Genomic DNA, 24351 nt, shown 5'->3' on the forward strand with positions numbered 1-24351 from the left:
GCGGGCCATATGTCCTGGAGCGGCATTGATCGTGTGCAGGGGAACGCACAGCCTCATAGATTATAATGATGCTGTGCACGTCGGGACACCTTTGATGCTATTGTCCTGTACTCATATAATCTTATGAGTGCAGGACAATAGCACCGCGGGCGGCCCGATGTGCACAGCATCATTATAATCTATGAGGCTGTGTGCTCTCGTGCGCATGATCAATGCCGCACTGGGACATATGGCCCGCTCATGGACTGTATGTCTCGGAGGGCATACGGTCGTGTGCAAGGGCCCTTAAGCAGAATCTCTTGTTTTGTCTCAGTGTCTATGAAAGACATCATAGCAGCTAGTCTCATAGCAGGAGCCTGCAGAGGGAAAAACAGATAAGGCTACTTTTACACTCTCTTTTTGGCTTTCCGTTTGTGGCTCTCACAAGCGGTCCAAACATCAATTTTGCCCTAATGCATTCTGAATGGAAAAGGATCCGCTCAAAAAAGCGTTTTGCTGTCCGCTTAACGAAACTGAGCCAAATTATTATTACAATAATACAACCGCATGCATCCGTCATGAACGGATCTGTTTGTATTATCTGTAACATAGCCAAGACGGATCCATCATGAACTCCATTGAAAGTGGATGGGAGACGGATACGTTTTCTATTGCGCCAGATTGTGTCAGAGAAAACGGATCCGGATCCGTCCCCATTTTCTCTGACACAATCTGGCGCAATAGAAAACGGATCAGTCTTCCATTGACTTTTAATGGAGTTCATGACGGATCCATCTTGGCTATGTTACAGATAATACAAACGGATCAGTTCATGACGGATGCATGCGGTTGTATTATTGTAACGGATCAGTTTTTGCAGATCCATGATGGATCCGCCCAAATGCGAGTGTGAAAGTAGCCTCAAAATGCAGAAAGTCATAGAATGGCAGTTATCCTGAAAAGTCATCTGAAAGTTCAGGTACATTTTAAATAACCTTCCCCCAGAGAACTTAAATTAGCAGTTGTATGTGAAGAGATAAGGCTCTCAAGTTACAGTATATGAATATATTTGGTATATGCAACAGGAACTCCCCTATAGTTTAGCTAAGGGCCCCCATTCATTGTAGTCAAAATAGTACCTATTTGGACCCTGTCAGGATGGTATACATCAGTATACTGCAAAAAAAGTATACTGCAACAACTGTGGCAAAAACAATTTGTTTTAATAAAAAAGTATTATCCAAAAGTAGTAAAACCTAAAAAAAAATTAAAACTTTGTTATATATTTTGTTTATACTGTACTATAAATTACATGAAAAAAATCCCATCAGGAGGTGTGCTTGTGTGTTTGGGGTTACAGCCTTTTTTTTTTCTGCTGGAATCACAATGGGTACGTGTAATGTGAAAATGCGGACAGCACATGTCCATGAAAAATGGAAGTGCGCATGAGGCCTAACAGGTTCAATTTTTGTTATGCCCTTGCTACAGCATAGACACTATCCTGAAATAGAGTGAATAGCTTCCTAAAACATAGAACTACTGTACAAAAAAGGTTTTATATGTTTGATTACTGGACAAACCTTGCAAATCTGAGATGCATAGAGAAGAAGATGATGAAACCTCAGGCCATCTCGATTCTTAGGAATAAATTCCTGCAGGCTTCCATTAGGAAGATATTCCATGACCAATTGGAAACTACGTCGACCTTATAACAAAGAAAACGCTAAGTCAATGAAAAATTCACTAAAAATAAATAAATTAAATATCTATCACAAAATGTGCAAAACATCTAACAATAACTATAAGGAGAAAAAATATTAGCCAGGTTGCAAAGTAAAAATGTAATACCAGGAAACCATCTGGAAAATATCACCTGCCTCATTCACACGTCAGGGTTTTGGGCCTCTTGCACACGACTGTGTGCTGCCCATTGGGGCCGGCAATGCACGGGCACCGACCATGAGGACGCCGCATGTGGTTTGCGACCCCATTCACTTGATCCACAATTACTGACCAAGGCCTCTTGCACACGGCCATGTGTCCCCCGTGGCCGTATTGCGGCCCGCATACAGCGGGTCCGCAATACACGGGACACCGGCCATGTGCATTCCGCATCACAGATGCGGACCCATTCACTTGAATGTGAATGGGGTCGCGATCCGCATGCGGCTTCCCCGCGGTCGGGGCCCGTGCAAATTGCGGTCCGCAGCACGGGCAGCACACGTTCATGTGCAAGAGGCCTTATGCCTTATCTCTGAGTAGCCTTCATTCCTGGTTTTGGCTCCCAATCGCTGATGGAAATAGCTGACCAAAGCACCGAGTATAAATGAGACTTTATACGTTCTAAGTATTTTAATAAGCGACTTATGTTGGTTTGGTTATTTTCATTTTGTTATTTTTTATACTGTACCAAAATATATGCAAAAATATTTAGATTGCTGAAGAGAGCCACTGAGGGCAGGGACTAATGTGTCTACAATTTGAGCTGCAATTTTAAGCTGTAAAATATATAAGCAATGGAAAAGAAAAGTGCATGGTAAACACTATTTATATCAAGCTTAAAGGGGCTGTCTACCCAAACAATTTTTACTTTTGGCCAGGAAAGTGCTTAAAATAAAAAAAAAGCACACACCTATTCAATGCAACTTCATCCCTAAGCTGAGACTCCCATCCCTGCTCCTTCTGGTCACCAGCAGACAGTCCATGGTAAAATGCACCACTGCAGCCATTCAGTGGCCTCAGTGGTAACGTGTTCCCAAGAGGCATGTGATTGTTGAACCACTGGGGTCATGTACCACCTGAGGACATGTCACTTTCTCCCATTGGCAGCCCACAAATGAAAATCGAGGGGTGCCAATGTCTCTGCACAGCAGCCTGGGAGCAAATGAAGGCCCCAGGCCTGACTGCAGCTTTTGCCATAAGGCTATGCCTCTCTGGTGCATCCTGATGGTGACTGTTAGTATCAGGGCTGTGGAGTCGGAGTCGAGGAGTCTGAGACGGAGGCAATTTTGGGTACCTGGAGTCGGAGTCTGCAAAAAATGAACCGACTCCGACTACTACTAGATTTAAATTGGAATAAAAAATAAAAAAAAGCAAGTTTAAATGTCCCAATTCACAAAAAGTTATAATTAATTACCGTATTTTTCGTCCTATAAGACTCACCTGCCCATAAGACGCACCTAGGTTTTTGAGGAGGAAAATAAGAAAAAAAATATTTTAAACCAAAAGGTGTGCTTTTGGTGGGTTTTGAACTAATGGTGGTCTGTGCATGACACTATTATGGGGATCTGTGGATGGCACTGTTATGGGGGCATCTGTGGATGGCACTGTTATGGGGGCATCTGTGGATGGCACTGTTATGGGGGCATCTGTGGATGGCACTGTTATGGGGGCATCTGTGGATGGCACTGTTATGGGGGCATCTGTGGATGGCACTGTTATGGGGGCATCTGTGGATGGCACTGTTATGGGGGATCATTGTGGGGGCATCTGTGGATTGCACTGTTATGGGGGCATCTGTGGATGACACATATATAGCATCTTATCTTATGTGTCATCCACATATCCCCCCCATAACAGTGTCCCTGTGTAGTGAATGGGGGCCAGCATCTGTTTCTGTAATGGCAGCGGGGCCCGGTGCCTGCTTCATTCATAAAGTGGGCGGAGCAGGCTTGTGACGTAGTGATGTAATGACCGGCGTCACGCACAGGGAGGAAAAAGGGAAAGCCCTGCCCAAGGGAGAGGGAAAGGTGGTGACCCCTAACTCACTTTGCGGCTGGCACCTGACTGCCCTGACGTCCCTAGACGGGTTCCTCACCCGTGCGGCGATCACGTGCCTAAACCCTGGCTTTCCCTAAAATGAGCCCTAGATAGTGAACGGGCCGGTGGGATCGCTAGTCCGCACCACTGTCACTAAGAGGGAAACACCAGGGAGAGGACAGACAAAACAGACAAACACATACACCCAGGTGGGTGACCACAATAGACCACAAAGGTCCAACAGGGATCCGGAGGGTAGCGTTCTGGACCAACTACCAGAGAACGCAGCAACACAGCTCCAGAGGGTCAGAATAGATGTCCAGGCAGGAAGCTCTATATCTGGCAACCAGAGAAGTGTGAGAGGGGAATATAAGGAGGTTTGGGAGTGCTGGACAAGGAACAGCTGAGGAGAAGGAGCTACGGATCCCTGAGTGAGCCAAAAGGGTTTGCAAAGCAAACCCAGAAAGCTACCATAAGGAAACAGCCCTATCTTACATAGAGCGCGCAGCCAACCGCTGTGACTTCCTGACCACGGGTATAACGGAGTCAGGCGTGGTTCTTGACACCCTCGTGACAAGTGAGCTACGCTACGAGCGCCCACCCGGCCTCCTGACTGCCAAGAAGTTAGTAGTAAGTAGTACAGCGCTAGATTTAAGATTATTGGAATACTTTTACAATACCCACAAGTTAGATATGATTACCGTCAGGTCTTTTTTTCTGGCGGAACGCCCCGGAGCGGCGTTCCGCCACCTATTTTCTGCCGACTCGCCCCGCCCCCCATTAGTTACTGGGCCCAGCCTGCCCGCTGCTTAGGCTGCTTACTTCCAGTTTACATGATTGCTCAGTCCCTGCAGCCTCCGGCACCTCCGGCTCTCCACTGGCTCAGACCCGCCCAGCTCCCGCCCACCACTGACAGCGGCGGAGAGAGTGAGAGAGGAGACGCCGATTCTGTGGCCCCAAACCCCGCCCCCAGGCCGACTCCATTGCTGTCTGCGGCCCCAGACCCGGGACCCCCCGCCTCCGGCTCCACTGACAGGCCCGCCCAGCAGGCAGGGCGGCTGCTGGATGCGCGGGCGGCAGTTTAGTGTCGTGGGTGTCGGCACGAGCAGGAGTCAGGAGGCAGAGCGGCACCAGGCAGGAAAAGGAAACAAAAGGAAAAAGGTAATTTTTCATTTATTTCATTTTTAAATCAGAAAAGATTGAATTGGCCAATTAGGGGAACAGGAACAGGGAAGGAAGGGGCCAGGCCAGGGTGCGCTGCCCATGTGTGGACTAGGGCGGCCGCGGGCACTGGCAGCCTGGCTGTCACGACCGTCACTGCCAATTTTACTTGCCCCGCTGCCATTACAGAAACAGATGCCGGCCCCCAGCCCCTCCTCCCTCTCAGCCTATTCACCGGACGGTCGCAGCATTCGCCCCATAAGACGCACTGCTATTTTTCCCCCACTTTTGCGAAAAATACGGTACTTCTCTACTGTAAGAATAAAGGCCAATGCATGCAGTGCGTCACGTTACCGCAAAATTAACACGTTAAGTGACCATGAAGAAGCATGCTTTTCATATTCTTCACTATATGGCACGCAACGCACAGTTAAGGAGCGGCAATACTTATACTTTCCATTGTGTTGTGTTCCGCTGTTACAGGTAATGCAACGCCCATGGTTAACCTAGCCTCTCACTGATAACTGATTAAGTAAATATGTTTTTACAGGACTAGAGACACTTGTATAAGTGAAGGGAATGGGTAGTCAATAGTTCAAGACTGAAGCTGTAAACCATTTGAAAAACTGCTGTCATTCAGCTAAGACTATAAAAACTTGTAAACTCAGATTGTTAGCTTAAAGAGAACCTTTCATTACGATAAAAAATCTAAACTAAGTATACAGACATGGAGAGCGGCGCCCAGGGATCTCCCTGCACTTACTATTATCCCTGGGTGGCGCTCCATTCTCCCGCTATAGGCTCCGGTATCTTCAGATTTTCAGCTCAACCGGGAGGAGCCTGCTCTTGTTCTCCTGGGTGTCTCCTTCTCCCAGGCTGTAGCGCTGGCCAATCGCATCGCTCAGCTCATAGCCTGAGAGTTTTTTTTCTCCCAAGCTATGAGCTGAGTGCTGCGATTGGCCAGCACTCCAGCCTGGGAGAAGGAGACGCCCAGGAGAACAAAAGCAGGCTCCTCCCAGTTGAGCCGAAAATCTGAAGATACCGGAGCCTATACCGGGAGAACGGAGCGGCGCCCAGGGATAATAGTAAGTGCAGGGAGATCCCTGGGTGCCGCTCTCCATGTCAGCATACTTAGTTTCGATTTTTTTTTGTAATGAAAGGTCCTCTTTAAACTTTAAACATGAGATTCTACTAGGGAAATCAGGTTTTACAATAAATGCCCCCTCTCCTGCCCCTTCCTGGATCCTCCCACTGCCCTATCTTCAGCAGAAGATCAGCACACAAAGGAGAAGGCAGCGGCTTCCTAGCCAGTAGTTCTGTGGTAATGACATGTGTGTTGCTTTTCTTTCCTTCAAGGAATGTATAAAATACATTTGCATATTAAATACAGAGGAGTCGGAGTCGGAAGTACCAAAAATTGAGGAGTCGGAGTTGGAGTCGGAGCATTTATCTACCGACTCCACAGCCCTGGTTAGTATGGCACTGACAGTATTAGCAATACAATGCATTATAGCAGTGATCAAAAGATAAACTGTTACAGTCCGCTTGTTGGACTAGTAAATGCTTAAAAAGTAAAAAAAAAAAAAAAGTTTGATTAAATAAAATGAAAACTCGAAGTAAAAAAAAAGTTTTACAAATTTTTTTTTCAATGGGAAAAATGCAAAAATAAAATCTCCACATATTTGGTATCACTGTATCCGTAACAACCCACACCTCATAATTATCATGTAATTTTTCCCGTACAGTGAACGCCATAAAAAAATGAAAGAATTGCTGTTTTTTGCTTATTCACCCTAAAAAAAAAATCTAAATAAAAAGCAATCAAAAAGTGTTATGTACCACAAAATAATACAATAAAAAGTACGCATCATCTCACAAATATCAAGCCCTCAAGGTATGTGTCTTGGGATTTGGTGATGCAAAAACTTTTTTTTTTTAATAAAGGGTTTTTATTTTGCAAAGGTAGCACAAGATATGTATTTAGTACCACTGTAATTGTACTGACCCAGAGAATAAAGTTCTCTTGTTTTTTTATGCTGAAAAATGAATGCCGCAAAATGTATCACATAAAAACGAAGTGGCAGTATCTCTTTTTTTCCTCCCCCCTCCCCCCAGAAAGAGTTAATAAAGTTAATCAGTAAGTTATCTGTACTCCAAGCTGGTGCCATTCTACTTTACACCAGTTTGATAAATCTCCCCCATTGTTTTTAGGTTGGTGGTGCATGTCAAAATAACATTCACATGAATGTCAGGGCTAGTGTTGAGTGAAGCGAAGCATTCGAATAGGAATTTGGTCCAAAGTTTTAGAAAATTTCGATTCACAATAAATCCGAATTTCCTCGGAAACAAATAAGTTTTTCCTAAAATGGCAGCTGCACGTGTTACAAAGTGAAAGTAAGAAACCCGGGAACGTGAGATCACCCATAATGCTGTGCAGCCAGCTAATTCGCAGATGGCCAACGCCTGTGATGTCACAGCTATATAAAATCCTCATCCCGCGTGGTCTCCGCCATTGTCCTGTGAGCTGAGCATAGGGAGCGATGTGGCAAGCGCTCAGTGTAGAAGAATATTGGAGAGGGAGAGTGTAGGGAGACTTATTCTGCATTAGTTTGATTTATTTATTCGTACATTTTTTTTATTCCTACATCAGACATAAATACCAATAAGATGGAAGTCTTTATTATTCCAGTGCCAGCGTGACAACCAATACCATCCAGTCTGCACCCCTTAGAGGGGGCAGGTCTTAATGATGACCATCCTCATTTTTTGCTGGCTTTACTTCTTCAAAATCATCCCTCAAAGTCTCCATGTCCGAGAAAAGTCAAGATACAGAGAGAGGAGGAGCTGGATGTTTTGGATGACATGTTATCATAATGTGGAAAAGGAGGAAAAGCAGATGGCAGAAGAAGGGCTCCCATCTGTATGACAGGAGAGCGCTGCGGTTTGAGAAGTGGTTATGCCAGAGATGATTAATATTCAGTGTTTACTGTCAAATAACCTGCAGGAGATTGCAGGCCAGAACAGCAATAATATTGATATTGAGCCCCCACCTAACCAGCCAAACCTCATACCAGCAACAGCCCCTGTTTAAAGGTGCCGCGCAGCCATTAACAATTAAAAAGGACTATACAGTGCAGTTTTCATTATTAAATGAAAGCCAGCTGCTGGCTAATTGGCCACACGTTTCTTCACTGCAGCATGGTCGCAACCTGTCTGCAGCACGGGTGCTCCATATGGCCATACCCTACGTGTGGCCATACCCTAAGGCAGAGTGGCCTGGGTTTACCTGATTTATAGCAATTAGTGACAAATTGATTTGTAACAAATCAAATTTCTTGGCTAACTTCAGCGAAGTTGCAGAGTCAAATTTTTCTTTACTTGGACGTTTGTGGACATTTTCCTCTTTCCCCTATGCAAAGTTAAAACTTCCTACTTAATTTCTCGTAAAAGGGATAACTTATACTGTTTATTACTGTGTTACTGCATTTTATGTGTATGTTGTGATATATATACCCTTTTCATTATCACTGAATTTTCAGGGCTCTGGGGAAGGGGTTAATCGACACTGAGAGACTGTTGGGACTTTGAATAAGAAGCTCGTAGTTTTCCACAGCTGCCATAGAGTTTAAAGAAGACCATGTTTTGGAGGGAAAAAGACAGATGTAGTTTACCACCAAAAGCAGACTGACCTTGTGACTGTCTGGTTTTAGCTCTGTTGATATGTCTGGAAACTTGTTTTTGTCTGGAAAAACTACTGTGTAATTGCCATTGAGTATCATTGAAACTCTACTGTAAGTCTATGAGAGATGGACAGTGCTACAATGTATCTGTTTGTTCTGAGCTTCTCCACTCCACCCCTCTCACTAGTAGGTTCCAGTCTAGAATGTGTATATAAGGAGAATAGTCAAAGCCCCTAGTGTTCTGCAGTTAGGGACCAGTGCTTGGAGGGGGAGACTCTACCAGTCTGAATAAGTGACCATAAGAAGACGCTGAGATGGGGACGCTGAGCCAGAGACAATGGGTCACCAGCCCTGTGACCAAGGAGCCACCTGGACTACTGAGATACAGACCGTGGGTCCTTGACCAGGATGCCAACCGTGGTCCCTTGACCAGAATGCCAGCCTTGTGAGAGAGAGAGGGACAGCAAGCTCAGGCCTTTCCTCAGCATCAAACCCTTCTTCTGCCAGGGAGGAGACAAGAGAAGCCAGCCTTCTGCCTCACCTGTATTGTTTTGTACCTGAATTCCTTTAGTAAATAAGCACCCTGGTTACTGCAGACCCTGACTCTCTGGACTTTTTTCCATTGGGCTGCACCACACTTTAACATCCCTTCCGGAGAGCAGCAACACCTCAACGGTGTCTGGGGGACCCAGAGTAGCGTTGGGGCCACCCCAAACACGGCCACTGCATTTATATTTACCAGTATGCTCAACACAGCATAATACCATAATGCTAATGATTTCTCAAAATATATGGGTGTTGTGTCAAAAATTTTAAAAAATCATTTTAACTGTGCCTTTGTTATGGTTGGCTAGCTGCATATCTACGTTTTCCCACAATTACAAGGTATGTTATTTTACTTAATGGCATACATCTGAAATGATTTTGTTTTCTATGTGCCTACATTTTTTGGTTCTATATGCACTAGGTTCAATATCTTACATATCAATCTACTGTGTGGGAATGATTTCACACTCTGACACTAAACAAAAATAATTCTTTGAATAAAGCCTCATGCACACGACAGTATTTTTTCACGGTCCACAAAACGGGGTTCCGTTGGTCCGTGATCCGTCACCGTTTTTTCATCCGTGGGTCTTCCTTGATTTTTGGAGGATCCACGGACATGAAAAAAATGTTGTTTTGGTGTCCGCCTGGCCGTGCGGAGCCAAACGGATCTGTCCTGAATTACAATGCAAGTCAATGGGGACGGATCCGTTTGACGTTGACACAATATGGTGCAATTTCAAACGGATCCGTCCCCCATTGACTTTCAATGTAAAGTCAGGAGTCCCTATTATACCATCGGATCGGAGTTTTCTCCAATCCGATGGTATATTTTAACTTGAAGCGTCCCCATCACCATAGGAACGCCTCTATGTTAGAATATACTGTCGGATATGAGTTCGATCGTGAAACGCTTCGAGTTAGAATATACTGCAAACTGTGTACATGACTGCCCCCTGCTGCCTGGCAGCACCCGATCTCTTACAGGGGGCTGTGATCCGCACAATTAACCCCTCAGGTGCTGCACCTGAGGGGTTAATTGTGCATATCATAGCCCCCTGTAAGAGATCAGGGGCTGCCAGGCAGCAGGGGGCAGACCCCCCTCCCTCCCCAGTTTGAATATCATTGGTGGCCAGTGTGCGGCCCCCACCCCCGGCCCCCCTCCCTCTATTGTATTATCATTGGTGGCCAGTGTGTGGCCCCCCCGACCCCCCCTCCCTCCCTCTATTGTATTATCATTGGTGGCCAGTGTGCGGCCTCCCCCGGCCCCCCCTCCCTCCCTTTATTGTATTATCATTGGTGGCCAGTGTGCGCCCCCCCCCCGGCCCCCCCTCCCTCCCTCTATTGTAATATCATTGGTGGCCAGTGTGCGGTTTGTGCGGCACATTGCTTAAAGATCTGTCACTTACCAGTAGGAGGAGCTCCCGGCCGGTCACAGACAGCGCAGCAGGTAAGTATGATGCTTCTAATATTGTAATATTGCTAAGTAACTATGGCAACCAGGCCTGTGTCCTGGTTGCCATGGTTACCGATCGGAGCCCCAGAGCGATTAAACTGGGACTCCGATCGGAACTCTCCGCTGCCACCAATGAGGGGGGGGGGGGGGAGGCCGCACAGTGGCCACCAATGATATTAATACAATAGAGGGGGGGCCGAAAAACTGGCCACCAATAATAATACAATAGAGGGAGGGAGGGGGGGCCGGGGGAGGCCGCACACTGGCCACCAATGATAATACAATAAAGGGAGGGAGGGGGGGCCAGGGGAGGCCGCACACTGGCAACCAATGATATTACAATAGAGGGAGGGGGGTCCGCACTGGCCACCAATGAAATTAAAACTGGGGAGGGAGGGGGGTCTGCCCCCTGCTGCCTGGCAGCCCCTGATCTCTTACAGGGGGCTATGATATGCACAATTAACCCCTCAGGTGCAGCACCTGAGGGGTTAATTGTGCGGATCACAGCCCCCTGTAAGAGATCGGGTGCTGCCAGGCAGCAGGGGGCAGTCATGTACACAGTTCGTAGTATATTCTAACTAGAAGCGTCCCCATCACCATGGGAACGCCTCTGTGTTAGACTATACTGTCGGATATGAGTTTTCACAAAGTGAAAACTCATCTCTGAAAAAGCTTTTATGCAGACGGATCTTCGGATCCGTCTGTATGAAAGTAACCTACGGCCACGGATCACGTGTGTGCAATCTTGTGTGCATCCGTGTTCTTTCACGGACCCATTGACTTGAATGGGTCCGTGAACCATTGTCCGTCAAAAAAATAGGACAGGTTTTTTTTGACGGACAGGAAACACGGATCACGGATGCGGCTGCAAAACGGTGCATTTTCCGATTTTTCCACGGACCCATTGAAAGTCAATGGGTCCGCGAAAAAAAACGGAAAACAGCACAACGGCCACGGATGCACACAACGGTCGTGTGCATGAGGCCTAACTGTTATCTTGTGAAACACTTTGTAAAACACCATAGATGACGTCAGACAACGGGAAGGTCCCACATGATACTCACCTGCACTATAGCATATCCCTTTGTACTTTACAATGTAGTCACTATGGAGAGCACGAAGAATGAGACTCTCTCTGTGGAAATCTTGGACATGTTCAGCTGTACTATGCTGAAGTTTTTTGACTGCAACCAGCTCTCCTGTATTGTCACCTAAAGGATCATATCTGCAGAGCTCCACACTTCCAAAATTTCCCTGAAAAGACAGACAAATTTAATAAATTCAGCTTGAGATATGTTGGAGGTGCAAAGGATGTATAGTAAGATGAGCAAATTAATTCTAAACAAACTGAATAAGTTTAAAATTTTCCAAAAATTTATCTTCCAAATGAAGCTGAACTTTTTGAGATTAAATTTGTAAAAATCATTTAAAATTGCGTATGCCACTTTAAATATTCGAGTACTTTAGTGAGCAGAGAAGTATCACATGATCCAGCGGGATCACCCATAATGCCTTGTTGTCAGCCACAGCCTCAGCCAGGAAGATGATTACATGTGTCATAGGTACTATCATTCCAAACAAGGAAATGATGTCATTGCTTGAGCATTGATGAGGCAAGGCGTCCCTGTCACACATAAAGCAAAGTAAGGCAGTTATCTTTAGACACACAACCAATACAGCTAGTTCAAGTTCTCATAGGGAAAGATTTTGGGATTTAGTGAGATTGATTTAATTCATTGAGAGAAAGGTTTTAGATAGGGGCAGGACAATAGTCATTTAGTGTACTGTGTGTTACTTTGATGCAGCCAGCCATTGACAACCCTTCACTTGCATCACTATTTAAAGCTACAGTTCTCCAGTTCTCCTTTCTTTTCTAATGCGCAGCAGGAGCCAGCTAGCAGCCCAACTTATAGCTGAAAAATGTACTACTGGCTGCTAATTTTTAAGCTACATACACTGACGAGCAAAGCAGCTAAGTGACTATAAAGGCCAGAGCTATAGGCAGCAGAAAACAGTCCCATAACCAAATGAATGCTTACAGATCTGTAACATGGGCCCCATAGACTACGATGGATTTTTGCTTTATCTCAGTTTTATTCACAAATTTGTGAGAATAATAAACTGTGGTATGATCCATCATACTATGAAATATGGATAAATATTATAGAGAAATGCTTCCAGGGTAGAATACAAGATTTTACCAGGGCCCCATATAGCAGAACATAAAGGGGGTTATTTACTAACATAAATATGTCTATATTAGAAACCTTTGCGCCGCAATCTGCAAATTTTCCCCGCTTACGCCCAGTCTAAAAAAGTGGACGTGGCGTGGGTGGGGAAAGGGGATGGGCCAGTAGGCACGTCTCATTCAGCATTTTCTACACCTGTTTTAGGCGTAGAAAATGGTCTAAATCTACACCAGCAAGGGAGTTGGTATAGCTGTGGTGGATCCGGTGCCTCTAAATAACTTCGTTAGATCCAGCGCGTGGCCATATTAATAAATGACTCCCAAAGTGTCTACTGGTTTATAATGTCATTTGTGCACAAACCATTGAAGGCTATTAGGAATTACCAGAAGAAGGAAATCAATCACCATTCCAGTGAAACTGGACTAGTAAAATAGGTATTTTGTATATAATTAGTAACTTCATAAAATTGGAGAATAAATAGGGTACAAAATGAAGAATTGCTATAAAAATGTATTGCACTTGGTGGCTGTTCCTGAGATGGTTTTTGCATTTATTGGGCAGATTTACTATTGTAAATACACCAGTTTTTTACACACTTTTGTAACCTTTTTATGCCTGGTCTGACAAGGGGCAAGGCTTAGTGGGAAGGGGTGTGGCTTATTGGAAAAGGGGCTTGGCCTAAATGCAACACCATGCACCAATAAATGGGCCAACATTATGGCCTTTTTTGGAGTAAAACTAAGCCACCAAAAAAGTGGTGTAAAGTTAGACTGTCTTACTTTTAGACAGTATTAGTAAGTCTGCCCTGTTGTGTATAAATATGCTATTAACATAAACAGTATAATATCACGTCCAAGGCCATTGGGTTTCTTTGCCATATTTCCTTTAGAATCTGCCGATACAATATTATAAGTATTATTCTTACAAGTTTTTGAGCTTCCTCAGGTGGGTTGGTCGGGGAGAGCATGCCACCTCTGCACCCCTTAATGGGTAGCAGGTGGCTGAGTGGAAATATTAGAAGGAACATTTCACTGCTGTATACTTACCTTGCCAATAACTGACACGTATTTAAGATGCCTTTCTTCATAAACACTTGGATCCTGGTATTCCCACACACGATCACAAACTCTAAATCCATCTTTCATTTGTTGTCCTTTGGAATCCACTAACAGTTCATAATCTGTGACAAATGCAACAGACCTTGATAAATTATAGATCTGAGTCAGAAATTCTTGAAAATTTTACTTTCACACTAGCGTTTTTACTGGATCCGGCAGGATCCATCAAAAACGCTTCCATTACTGATAATACAACCATCTGCATCTGTTATGAACGGATCGGGTTGTATTTTCTTTAGGCCTCATGCACACGACCGTTGCTTTGGTCTGCATCCGAGCCGCAGTTTTTGCAGCTTGGATGCGGACCCATTCACTTCAATGGGGCTGCAAAAGATGTGGACAGCACTCAGTGTGCTGTCCGCCTCCGTTGCTCCATTCTGTGGCCCCACAAAAAAATATAACCTGTCCTATTCTTGTCCGTTTTTGCAGACAAGAATAGGCAGTTATATGAATGGCTGTCCGCGCTGTTCTGCAAACTGCGTAACGCACATGGATGCCATCCGTGTTTTGCGGATCCGCAATTTGCGGAGCGCAAAACACACAACGGTCGTGTGCATGAGGCCTTAACATATCTTTAACATTGCCAAGACGGATCCGTCATTAACTCCATTGAAAGTCAATGGGGGACGGATCCGTTTTCTATGGTGGCAGAGAAAATGGATCTGTCCCCATTGACTTGCATTCGGATAATGACGGATCAGTCTTGCATCCGCATCCCAGGACGGAAAGCAAAATACAAATGTTTTGCTCTCCCGTATGGGAATGCAACTAAATGGAACGAAATTCATTTTGGAGCATTCCGTTCTGTTCAGTTCAGTTTTGTCCCCATTGACAATGAATGTGTCACACCGGTGACAGGTTTGAGAAGGTCTGAAAGATTATCTGCTCATTAGTGATCTGATAGCCTCTCTTGGTTTCACTTTGTCTCTGTGTTGCTTGTATGTCCACACCTCCTGTTCAGGTGTGGATCATGTGACCTTTACCTCCCCCTATTTAGTTTGACTTCACCCATCACTCCTTGCTCTGGATAGCTTCATTTGGTGTTGGAAGAGCTGGAGTGTGGTTGTAGTTGAAGTCCTGATCATCCATCATCCTTAGAAGTTAAGTGTTCTGCTTGTTGTATTTTGTATTACCCCCCCCCCCCTGGTTGTTTACTAGGCCTCAGTGAGACGCTGGTTCCTTCACCAGGGAAGGAGCGGGTTGTCTCTGCCCTGTCATTAAGTTTAGGGCATCCGAGGGCCACCACGGTTTTCTAGGTTTCTGTGTATGGGCATCTCTGCCATCGAGAGGTGCCCATACGGATAGGAGTTAGGGCCAGGAGCAGGGTTTTATAGGTGGTGACCCTTTTCCTTCCCTAGTGGTGAGGCCTAGTGTCTTTTTCCTTCCATCTTGTTGTCTTCTGGTGTTCTCCCCTACTACATCCGTGACAGAATGGGAACAAAACTGAAGTGTTTTTTTCCGGTATTGAGTTCCTATGACGGAACTCAATATTGGAAAACTTAAATGCTAGTGTGAAAGTACCCTTACATAGCTCCCTTCTCCTTACCAGATGCAATAAGATTATTAAGCTCACGGATGATAGAGCGAAAGGTTAGCCTTAGGACCGGGTTATAAGACATGCACTGTTGCTCTAAGCTTGCCAACTCTATCCAGTGTGGAGCTGGAAGCTGCATCTGATCGTTATAAAACTGCAGTTTCTGAAAGAAAAAGTATAAAATTATAATGAAGTGAATGGGTTCAAGTTCAACTAATCGGTAAAACATCAGAATTAGGCCTCATGCACACGACCGTATGTATTTTGCGCTCTGCAAAAAACGGATCCGCAAAAAATACGGATGACATCCGTGTGCATTTCATATTTTGCGGAAAGGAACAGCTGTCCCCTGATAGAACAGTACTATCCTTGTCCGTAATGCGGACAATAATTAAACATGTTCTATTTTTTTGCGGAACGGAAATACGGACATACGGAAACGGAATGCACACGGAGTAAATTCAGTTTTTTTGCGGACCCATTGAAAATAGGAACGGACACGGAAAGGATATACGTTCGCGTGCATGAGGCCTTAGGATGAGATTCAGTTAGTGAACTTTAGTAATGTGTAATCAACATTAAGCAGATCTTTAGCAATTAGAAATTGTAGCTATAGACTTATGTGCTCATTTAACTAAACTGAAATAAGCCTAAATTAGTTAGATAGTTGCGCCAATATTTGCGACTTTGCCCCGCTCACGCCAGGTCTAAAAATGTGGACGTGGCAAGGCTGGAGAAGGGGGATGGGACGGCAGGCCCGTCTCATTCACCATTTTCTACACCTGTTTTAGGTGTAGAAAAAGGTCTAAATGTAAGACAGCAAGGAAGCTGTCTTACATTTAGAAGCAGCGGTGGATCCGCCAAAGTTATGTAGAGGCCTGCGCCTCTTCATAACTCCAGTGGATCCACCGCCAGCTATGGGACTTTATTAAGACCAGCGTTTAAAACGCCGGTCTTAATAAATGCGTCCCTTAGTGCATAGTTTCTTATGACCATTTTACTATGTAAAAATACAGTAGTACCACAAGATCTTGAGAAATGGGCCACTTCCTTCTTCAATACATTGATGTCCAGAGAGCCAGGACAATCTCTTGAAATAGATCGTATCCACAGAGCCCTTGGTCCTAAACTAAGCGATCCTAATCGCCCCAGAGATGTTATATGCCGTATACATTCCTTTAAAGATAAAGAGGCCATCTTGAAAGCTGCCAGATCTGCAAGCAAAATCATGCATGCTGACAAAGAAGTCATCATTTTACAGGATCTAGCCAGGCGTACCTTGCAACTACGCAAAGCACTGAAACCGTTACTGACAGCACTCAAAGCCAAGGACATTCCTTACAGATGGGGGTATCCATTTCAATTGTCCGCTACTAAAGAAGGGAGGTCAGCTGTATTCAGATCCCTTGATGACCTCGCCAACCTCTGTGCAGCGTTTGATATTCCGCTTTTGGAGTTGCCGGATTGGCCTAGTCCGAAGCAACCCATTCCCATCCCACAGAGGGAAAGATGGCAGACGACCTCACCTAAGCAGACGAGGCTTCCTAGACATGAGCCTATCCCTGAAGATTGACTGTTGGGATATTCTCGCTCACTCACCTGAGGGGTCCTACACCCTCCTGTTGCCTTTATTGTTCTATACTGTTATAGAAATTATGTGCATACCATTTTCTTATATATAGGTCTCTTAGACCTATACACACACCTGTCCTGTTATATATTCAGCAAATGTTATTCCTGCGTTATTATAAGTTGGAGTCCAGTAAGGAGACGGTCGGTCCTTGCTTTCTCCCCACCCCACTTAGGGACCGCAGCACACACCGCTGCGAAAGACCTCAGTCGTCACCTAGCACCCTTGGAACCGACGATGTTGGTTCTTCCAAATAAGATTTATATGCTTTATATGTGCATTGCTCTGTGTTTAATTGTTCCCCTTGTTGTCTTCCCTCCCTTACGTGTCTTTCGCCATACTCCTACTACATTTAGGATGGTATTGACAGATTCTGGGAGATTATGCTTCCCTCTCACTAATATTTCTCAAAATGGCACCCATATCGTTTTGCACTTTTAATGTCAGGGGTTTCAATAAACCCGAGAAGCGAAGTCAGATTTTATACAACCTCCATAAGAAGAGAGTCATGATTGCTATGATTCAGGAGACTCACTTTAAAGCAGGCGCTGTTCCTAAATATGCCAACCGTTATTATCAGAATTGGTTTCATGGTCCTAATCCCACTAGCAGATCAGGGGGAGTCTCTATAGGACTCCACAAATCATTTAGCCATACAGTTTTATCCTCTGAGATAGACCTAAAGGGCAGGTTTGTTTTCATTAAGCTCTCTGTGGATCATTCTGTTATAACTGTAGCTAATGTCTATTTTCCTAACCAGGGACAAACAACCTTTGGATCCAAGATCCTGAAAAAATTATCCAAATTTGCAGATGGTTCCCCGATCATACTTGGAGGCGATTTCAACCTTGTGATGGACCCACTGCTGGACTCCTCATCTGGTAAGTCCTCGATCTCCCCGTTCTCTGCGCAGATTTAAATCTGAGCTCATGGCACTTCGTCTGGTGGACTTATGGCGCATTTTGCATCCAGGTGTCAGGGATTATAGCTTCCACTCTCCAATCCATAATAGTTATGGTAGACTCGATCACATCTTTATATCTCAACAACTGCTGGACTCTGGGCCTAAATGCTCTATTGACACTCGCCTGTGGTCTGATCATGCACCGGTGTGTGGCATTATTTCTTCCCAACCTTCTTACCCCCGGCCCTTCTCATGGAGACTGAATGATAACCTGCTATCAGATGTAGCCTGCCTAGCAGACATCCGGAAAGCTATTACCAACTTTACTAACGATCATCTAACGGATATGACCGCCCCCCCTATTAAATGGGAGGCCCTCAAATGCGTGCTTAGAGGGGTGTTTATTTCACATGGCTCCAGGTTGAAGAAGGAACGCTCCCATAAATTGAAATCTCTTCTATCTGACCTTGCCATAAAAGAAAATCTAAACAGAAAATTCCCCTACTGACACCTTAAAATCAGACATTTCTTTAGTTCAACATCAAATATTGCAGATCCTAGACCAAAAATCATTATGTTTTAGAGATAAAATTAGACACGGGTTCTTTGAATATGGTAATAAATGTGGCAGCTGGCTAGCTAGGGCCTTACATCCCCGAACTGCTTTGACTCACGTGCCATCAATTAATACAGGTACTGGAAGCTCCGTACACAACCCAGTAGATATCACAGCGGAATTTCAATCCTATTATGCATCCTTATATAATCTACCAGCATCCGCTCTCTCACGAGAACCCCTTAGTGATGAAACTCGTGAATACATAACCCAATTTGGCCCTACCCCTATATCTGACGAGGATACAACCACGTTGGAAGATGATTTCACCCTCCCTGAACTAGAATCAGTGATCAAGAACCTGAAGAATGGGAAATCCCCAGGCCCTGATGGATTGACCTCACGGTTCTATAATATCCTCCGAGAGGATCTTACACCCTTATTGGTTGAAACCTTTAATTCCATCTCACCAGATTGTCCATTTACACGACAGGCTCTCCAGGCACATATCACAGTCATCCCCAAGCCAGGCAGGGACCCAGCGTCATGCTCTAATTACAGACCTATTTCCTTGCTCAATGTGGATCTCAAAATGTATGCCAAGCTTTTGGCTCTGAGGCTCCATTCCCACATTCCAGGTTGTATCCACAAAGAGCAAGTAGGATTTGTACCTAGACGAGAAGCCCGAGATAATACACTTAAAACGCTAGGGCTGATAGCGAGAGCGCAACAAACCAAAATTCCGCTATGCCTTCTCGCTGTAGACGCTGAGAAGGCGTTTGATAGGGTGAGCTGGCGGTTCCTGGAGGAGACCCTACGCCACGTTGGCCTAGGAGACAAAATGATCTATAGGATATTAGCTTTTTACTCCTCCCCTTCAGCCTGTGTTCGTGTTAATGGACTTCTTTCTGCCCCTTTTGAGATTCGGAATGGAACACGTCAAGGGTGCCCCTTGTCGCCCTTTTTATACATTCTTGTGATGGAATCCCTTGCTAATGCTCTTCGGGCAAACCCTTCCATCTCGGGTCTGAAGCTTGGTAATAAAGAACACAAACTGTCCCTGTTCGCAGATGACCTGCTTATTTACTTAACTTCTCCCAGGATTGGCCTGCCCTCGATTCTTCGTGAATTTGATCTTTTTGGGCGCCTTAGTAACTTTAAAGTCAATGTGCAGAAATCAGAGATTTTAAACATAAACATGCCCCAACGGGAAGCAGATTCCTTAAGGGACTCTTTCTCCTTTAAGTGGACCTCCCAACATATTCAATATTTAGGAGTACACATCCCAGCCAACTTGACACATGTTTTTAAACTTAACTATCTACCTCTGCTTAGAGCTATTGAATCCAGTTTCCATAAATGGACTTCACTCCAGATTTCTTGGTTTGGGAGGATTAATGTAGTGAAAATGGACATTTTACCGCGTCTTCTATATTTGTTTCAGACGATCCCATGTAAAATTCCTTTAACCTATTTTGCTAAGATCAGGAGAATGGTATCGGTTTTTGTATGGAAAGCACCCAGAGCTAGACTAAGTTATAGCTTAATATCTCGTTCTAAAGCTCTGGGGGGTACGGGACTACCAAATTTTAGCTCATATTATAAAGCGACAATCATGAATTGTGTGCTTGATCTATGTCACAACCGCTCTACTAAACTATGGGTAGAAATTGAGCATGAAATGGCTCCACATTTGGCCACTGGGATCTTTTGGTTGTCCCCTACCTCCTTGAATTCATTATCTAACTTGCAATCCCCGATGCTTCTATATTCCTTGGTTAGGCCCTGGGCTAAATTTGCGGTTAAACTTGGCCTTATACATGCTCCTGGTCCTCTCACGACACTCACGGGTCATACAGATCTCCCCACAGGCTTGAGTCAACTCCCAGCTTTAGGAGACCAGAATAGACAACCAATCAAATTAATAGACATCTATAAACAGAATGGTTTACTCCCTTTGGAGGACCTTTCCCACATTATTCCTGCGGGCCCTGGACGTTGGCTCCTCTACTTTCAGTTGCGAAGCTTCATTAAATCCCTGATACCTGGATCGCGGTCATGTCCCCCCTTAACTGAATTTGAGAAGATGTGCACAGCGAGGTCAGCTCCTGATCATGCTATATCTCATTTATATGCCATGTTGAACTCTGGGGAGAAAGAGGACTCTTCCACAGGCACCCAGGGAACTAAACTCAAATACATGTCTGATTGGGAATCGGAACTGGGATCCACCTTCTCTGTAGACCAATGGTCTAGATCTCTCCTCTTCACTCATAAATTAACGGTGTCTTGTAATTTACAGGAACTCAACTATAAAATCCTTAGCAGATGGTATAGGACCCCAGTGCGATTACACCAATTTTATCCTCAGGTTTCTGATGCATGTTGGAGATGTCTTAGTGCAAGGGGCTCCATGACACATATTTGGTGGGACTGCCCGGGTGTGGCCCCACTGTGGCGGGAGATCTTTGACTTATATAATTTCTTATACAAAGCTACTATTACACCCTCACCTGCGTTAGCTCTTCTATCCATGTTCTCAGGGCGGATCTCACAGATTAAGAAGGGCGCCCTCCGATTGTTTATCCTAGCTATGAGACAGATAATTCCCCGTCAATGGAGGTCTACAGAGTCTTTTGAGAGTGACCTGGTCTAACGCCCTGGATTCACTAGTTCATATGGAAGAATTAGGCGCTAGGGATTCAGGATCTGCTACAGCCTTTTGGGGGACTTGGGATCCATGGAATCAATTTCGTACCTCCACATCTTTCCATGATTGGTTGACAACAGGTATTGTCCCAGGTAATAGCTCCTAAATACTACATTAAGCAGAATCTCCTATCCTATACACCTCCCCCCCCCCCCCCCCCCCCTTTCCTTCTGTGTATGTCTTATTTGGGTATGTCATGTCTTGTGATGTCTTCCTTGTCTTATGTGGTTACTAGTCTGGAAGTTTGAGAATAAATGCCGTGTATGCTCTTAGATTCATCTCTGGAAGCCCCAACGGTACTAATGCTTGAAATTTTGTTCCGTAAGACTAATTATTGAATGTAATACTACCTCAGACTTATTGGTATGTCCAGTTCTCGACCTTGTACTTTTACTGTTTTGTATACTTATTGGATATATTTATACATTATTCAATTATACGATTTAATAAAATAATGATTGAACCGTAAAAATACAGTAGCTGATGTCAGATGAATGGAAGGTATAAGAGGGTGAAGCATTGAGCTACTAACAGGGTGTTTAGTATAATACTTGATGGTAGTTGTGTGCTGGTCCTCACTGCCCAGGCACCTTCAAAGGCCTCAAGCAAAGACCCTGATTATCTCTTTTAGATCATCAGGGTTTTATCGACACCAGTAGCAATTGTAGCTACATTTCAGACAGAGTCCTTCTTCAGGGTGGTTAAATGAGCTGTGTATCAATTCGGGACATGTGTCTGCTAGGTACTGTACTGCTGTGCCAGGGCCTTCTTTCTAAATTTCATTATCACAACTTCAAGACTACATTTCCCTGCCCTCCTGGGTGTGGGGGGTCTTCTTTTCTGATTATCTGTAAATATACAAGCTTTATGTGTCCCTGTCCACAATATATTGCTCAAGAGAGGGGTGTGACAATGTGTGGGCATTCACACTAAGGCCGCTTTCAGACAAGTGCATTTGCCATGCATACATAGCCCGGATTTTATGTCCCAGGAAACCGCTGCTCATGTTATTGAATACAGCTATTCACATGGCCGTATAATTTCCGTCAGTATTTAAAATCCGCACATGTCCGAGTTTTACAGTGTTACAGTCTGTGCAGTGCATAAATAATGAAATAAGGAAGAAAGACGCATGTAAATCCTGATGACAATACTGATGGTATATCATGAGCAATCCTGAGCCAGAATACTGACGGATCTCAATATGCTCGTCGGAAAGCGGCCTAAGGCTACATTCACACCACAGTGAAAAACAGTGTGATGAATGTTTTTTTAAACACACGTCCTTTTTATGTACAATGGAAGTCTATGGAGTTACTCACACAGCAGTTTTTTAATGGTCAGTGAATAACGGACATCAAAAAATAGAACATATTCTATCTCATCCATTTTCACTGACCAACAGCCCCCATACAATTGAATGGGACCGTTCTTAGCGCCCGTTTCTCAGAAAGGCATCATCGAACATTGGAGGTGCCATTTTAATGAAGTAAAGGGAATAATATCTCAGCTCCAGTTACAGGAGAAATCAACAATTAAAAAGAAAATGTATTGTTAAAAGGGTTGTCTCACTTCAGCAAATGGCATTTATCATGTAGACACAGTTAAATACAAGCACTTACTAATGTATTGTGATTGTCTATATTGGTTCCTTTGCTGGCTGGATTCATTTTTCCATCACATTATGCATTGCTCGTTTCCACCACCCTGCAATCTATCAGTGGCAGTCCTGGCCACCAGAGAGGCTGGCGTTTTTTCTTATAGTGTGCAAGCGAGGCCACTGCTGCTGGATTGTAGGGTGGTGGTAACCATGGAAACAGCAGTGTATAATGTGATGGAAAAATGAATCCAGCCACCTAAACAGAAAGCTATGGCAGCTCAGAAAACTGGCGGAAATAAAAATAAATATGCTGGGCCTGGTGGTCTCTCCTCCCCACCCTCACCATGCCCCTTGTTAGACAATGGTAAGGTAGCATAAAAATGCCACTTGCGACAGCATTTTGCAGACATCCCAACCTGCAAAAACTCATTTCAGGGAGGTGCACTTCTCATTTCAGGGAGGTTTTCTTATTTATTTCTTTCACAAACTCTTTATTACATTTTCCAGACATATGCAGTATCTGCACACTTTGCTCTATGGTGTGGAGGACGGGGCTCATTACCCTGCCCCAAATTATCCTATTTATGTATATGATTAAAGGGATTCTGTCACCACCTATAAGCCCTGTGAGCTAAACATATGCTCATGTCCAGGTAGCATTCTGATTTCTAAGGTGGCCTTATAAAAGCTATTTGTGGCTTTATTCTGCAGAAAAACAGGTTTTACTAACCTGTCAATCATTGAATTAAGGTGCCCAAGCAGGGGAGGTCTGTGGATGCATGGTGCCCGGCCGCACGCATCGCCGTTCGTGCCCAGTGCCGCCTTCTACTCCTCAGTGCCGCCTCTCCCTTTCTCCCCTCCCTCCCGCTTTGAGATCCTGCGCGTGCGCACAGGCTCAGCCTGATGCGCCGTTGCGGACTGCTGGCATCGGCTTCTTCTTGCACTGTGCACACGCGCCGAGAAGGGGACACTGCTACAGGTTGCCGGAAAGGTTTACCGGCGAGTAAACTAGAGATGGGAAGTTCGGATCTTTCACATGAATCGGTTCATTTGAATCAGTTCATTCAAATGAACCGATTCATAATTCGAATCTTCGGTTCATTCGCTGAGCTGACAAGAAGCAAGTGAACCGATGCTTAGGTTGCGCAGTGCGCAATGCGCATGCGCGGATGCTTTGATTCACTCGCTGACTCGCTGAGTCGGCTCTTGGTCTGAGTCAGGAAGTTTATTCTTTAAAACCCTGTGTGTAATTATCTACCCCACTGTAGGAAAAAAACAAGCATCCAGTTGGTGTGAATTTAACACTGGGGTAAATAATATAATTAAAATGGAGGGTTAAATGTGTCAATGTATTTTAAAAAAATACATCTCTCTCAATAGTTATATAGCTACTGAATGGGACAGAAGAAGGGATGCCTTTAACATATAGATCTCCTTGAGAAGCCAATTTGACCCTAAAGGGTTAATTAAACCTGTAATCTAAACTCTGTGTCCTGTCACTTCTCTTATCTCTCTGCTCTGCTATCAGT

General features: G+C 44.6%; 1 protein-coding gene across 1 annotated transcript in view; it reads right to left on the reverse strand.

Moving 5' to 3' along the window:
• The window catches only part of JAK3 (Janus kinase 3), a 262203-nt gene that overhangs the window by 22274 nt on the left and 215578 nt on the right, over positions 1–24351 (reverse strand). The window contains exons 17-20 of the mRNA XM_040417463.1: positions 15435–15585; positions 13817–13950; positions 11646–11835; positions 1560–1684 (exon numbers count right to left, since the gene is read on the reverse strand). Of these exons, the coding sequence (XP_040273397.1) occupies positions 1560–1684; positions 11646–11835; positions 13817–13950; positions 15435–15585 (600 nt within the window). The remainder of the gene's footprint in view (positions 1–1559; positions 1685–11645; positions 11836–13816; positions 13951–15434; positions 15586–24351) is intronic.

The sequence above is a fragment of the Bufo bufo genome, chromosome 2 (genome assembly GCF_905171765.1).
Source record: "Bufo bufo chromosome 2, aBufBuf1.1, whole genome shotgun sequence".
NCBI lineage: Eukaryota > Metazoa > Chordata > Amphibia > Anura > Bufonidae > Bufo > Bufo bufo.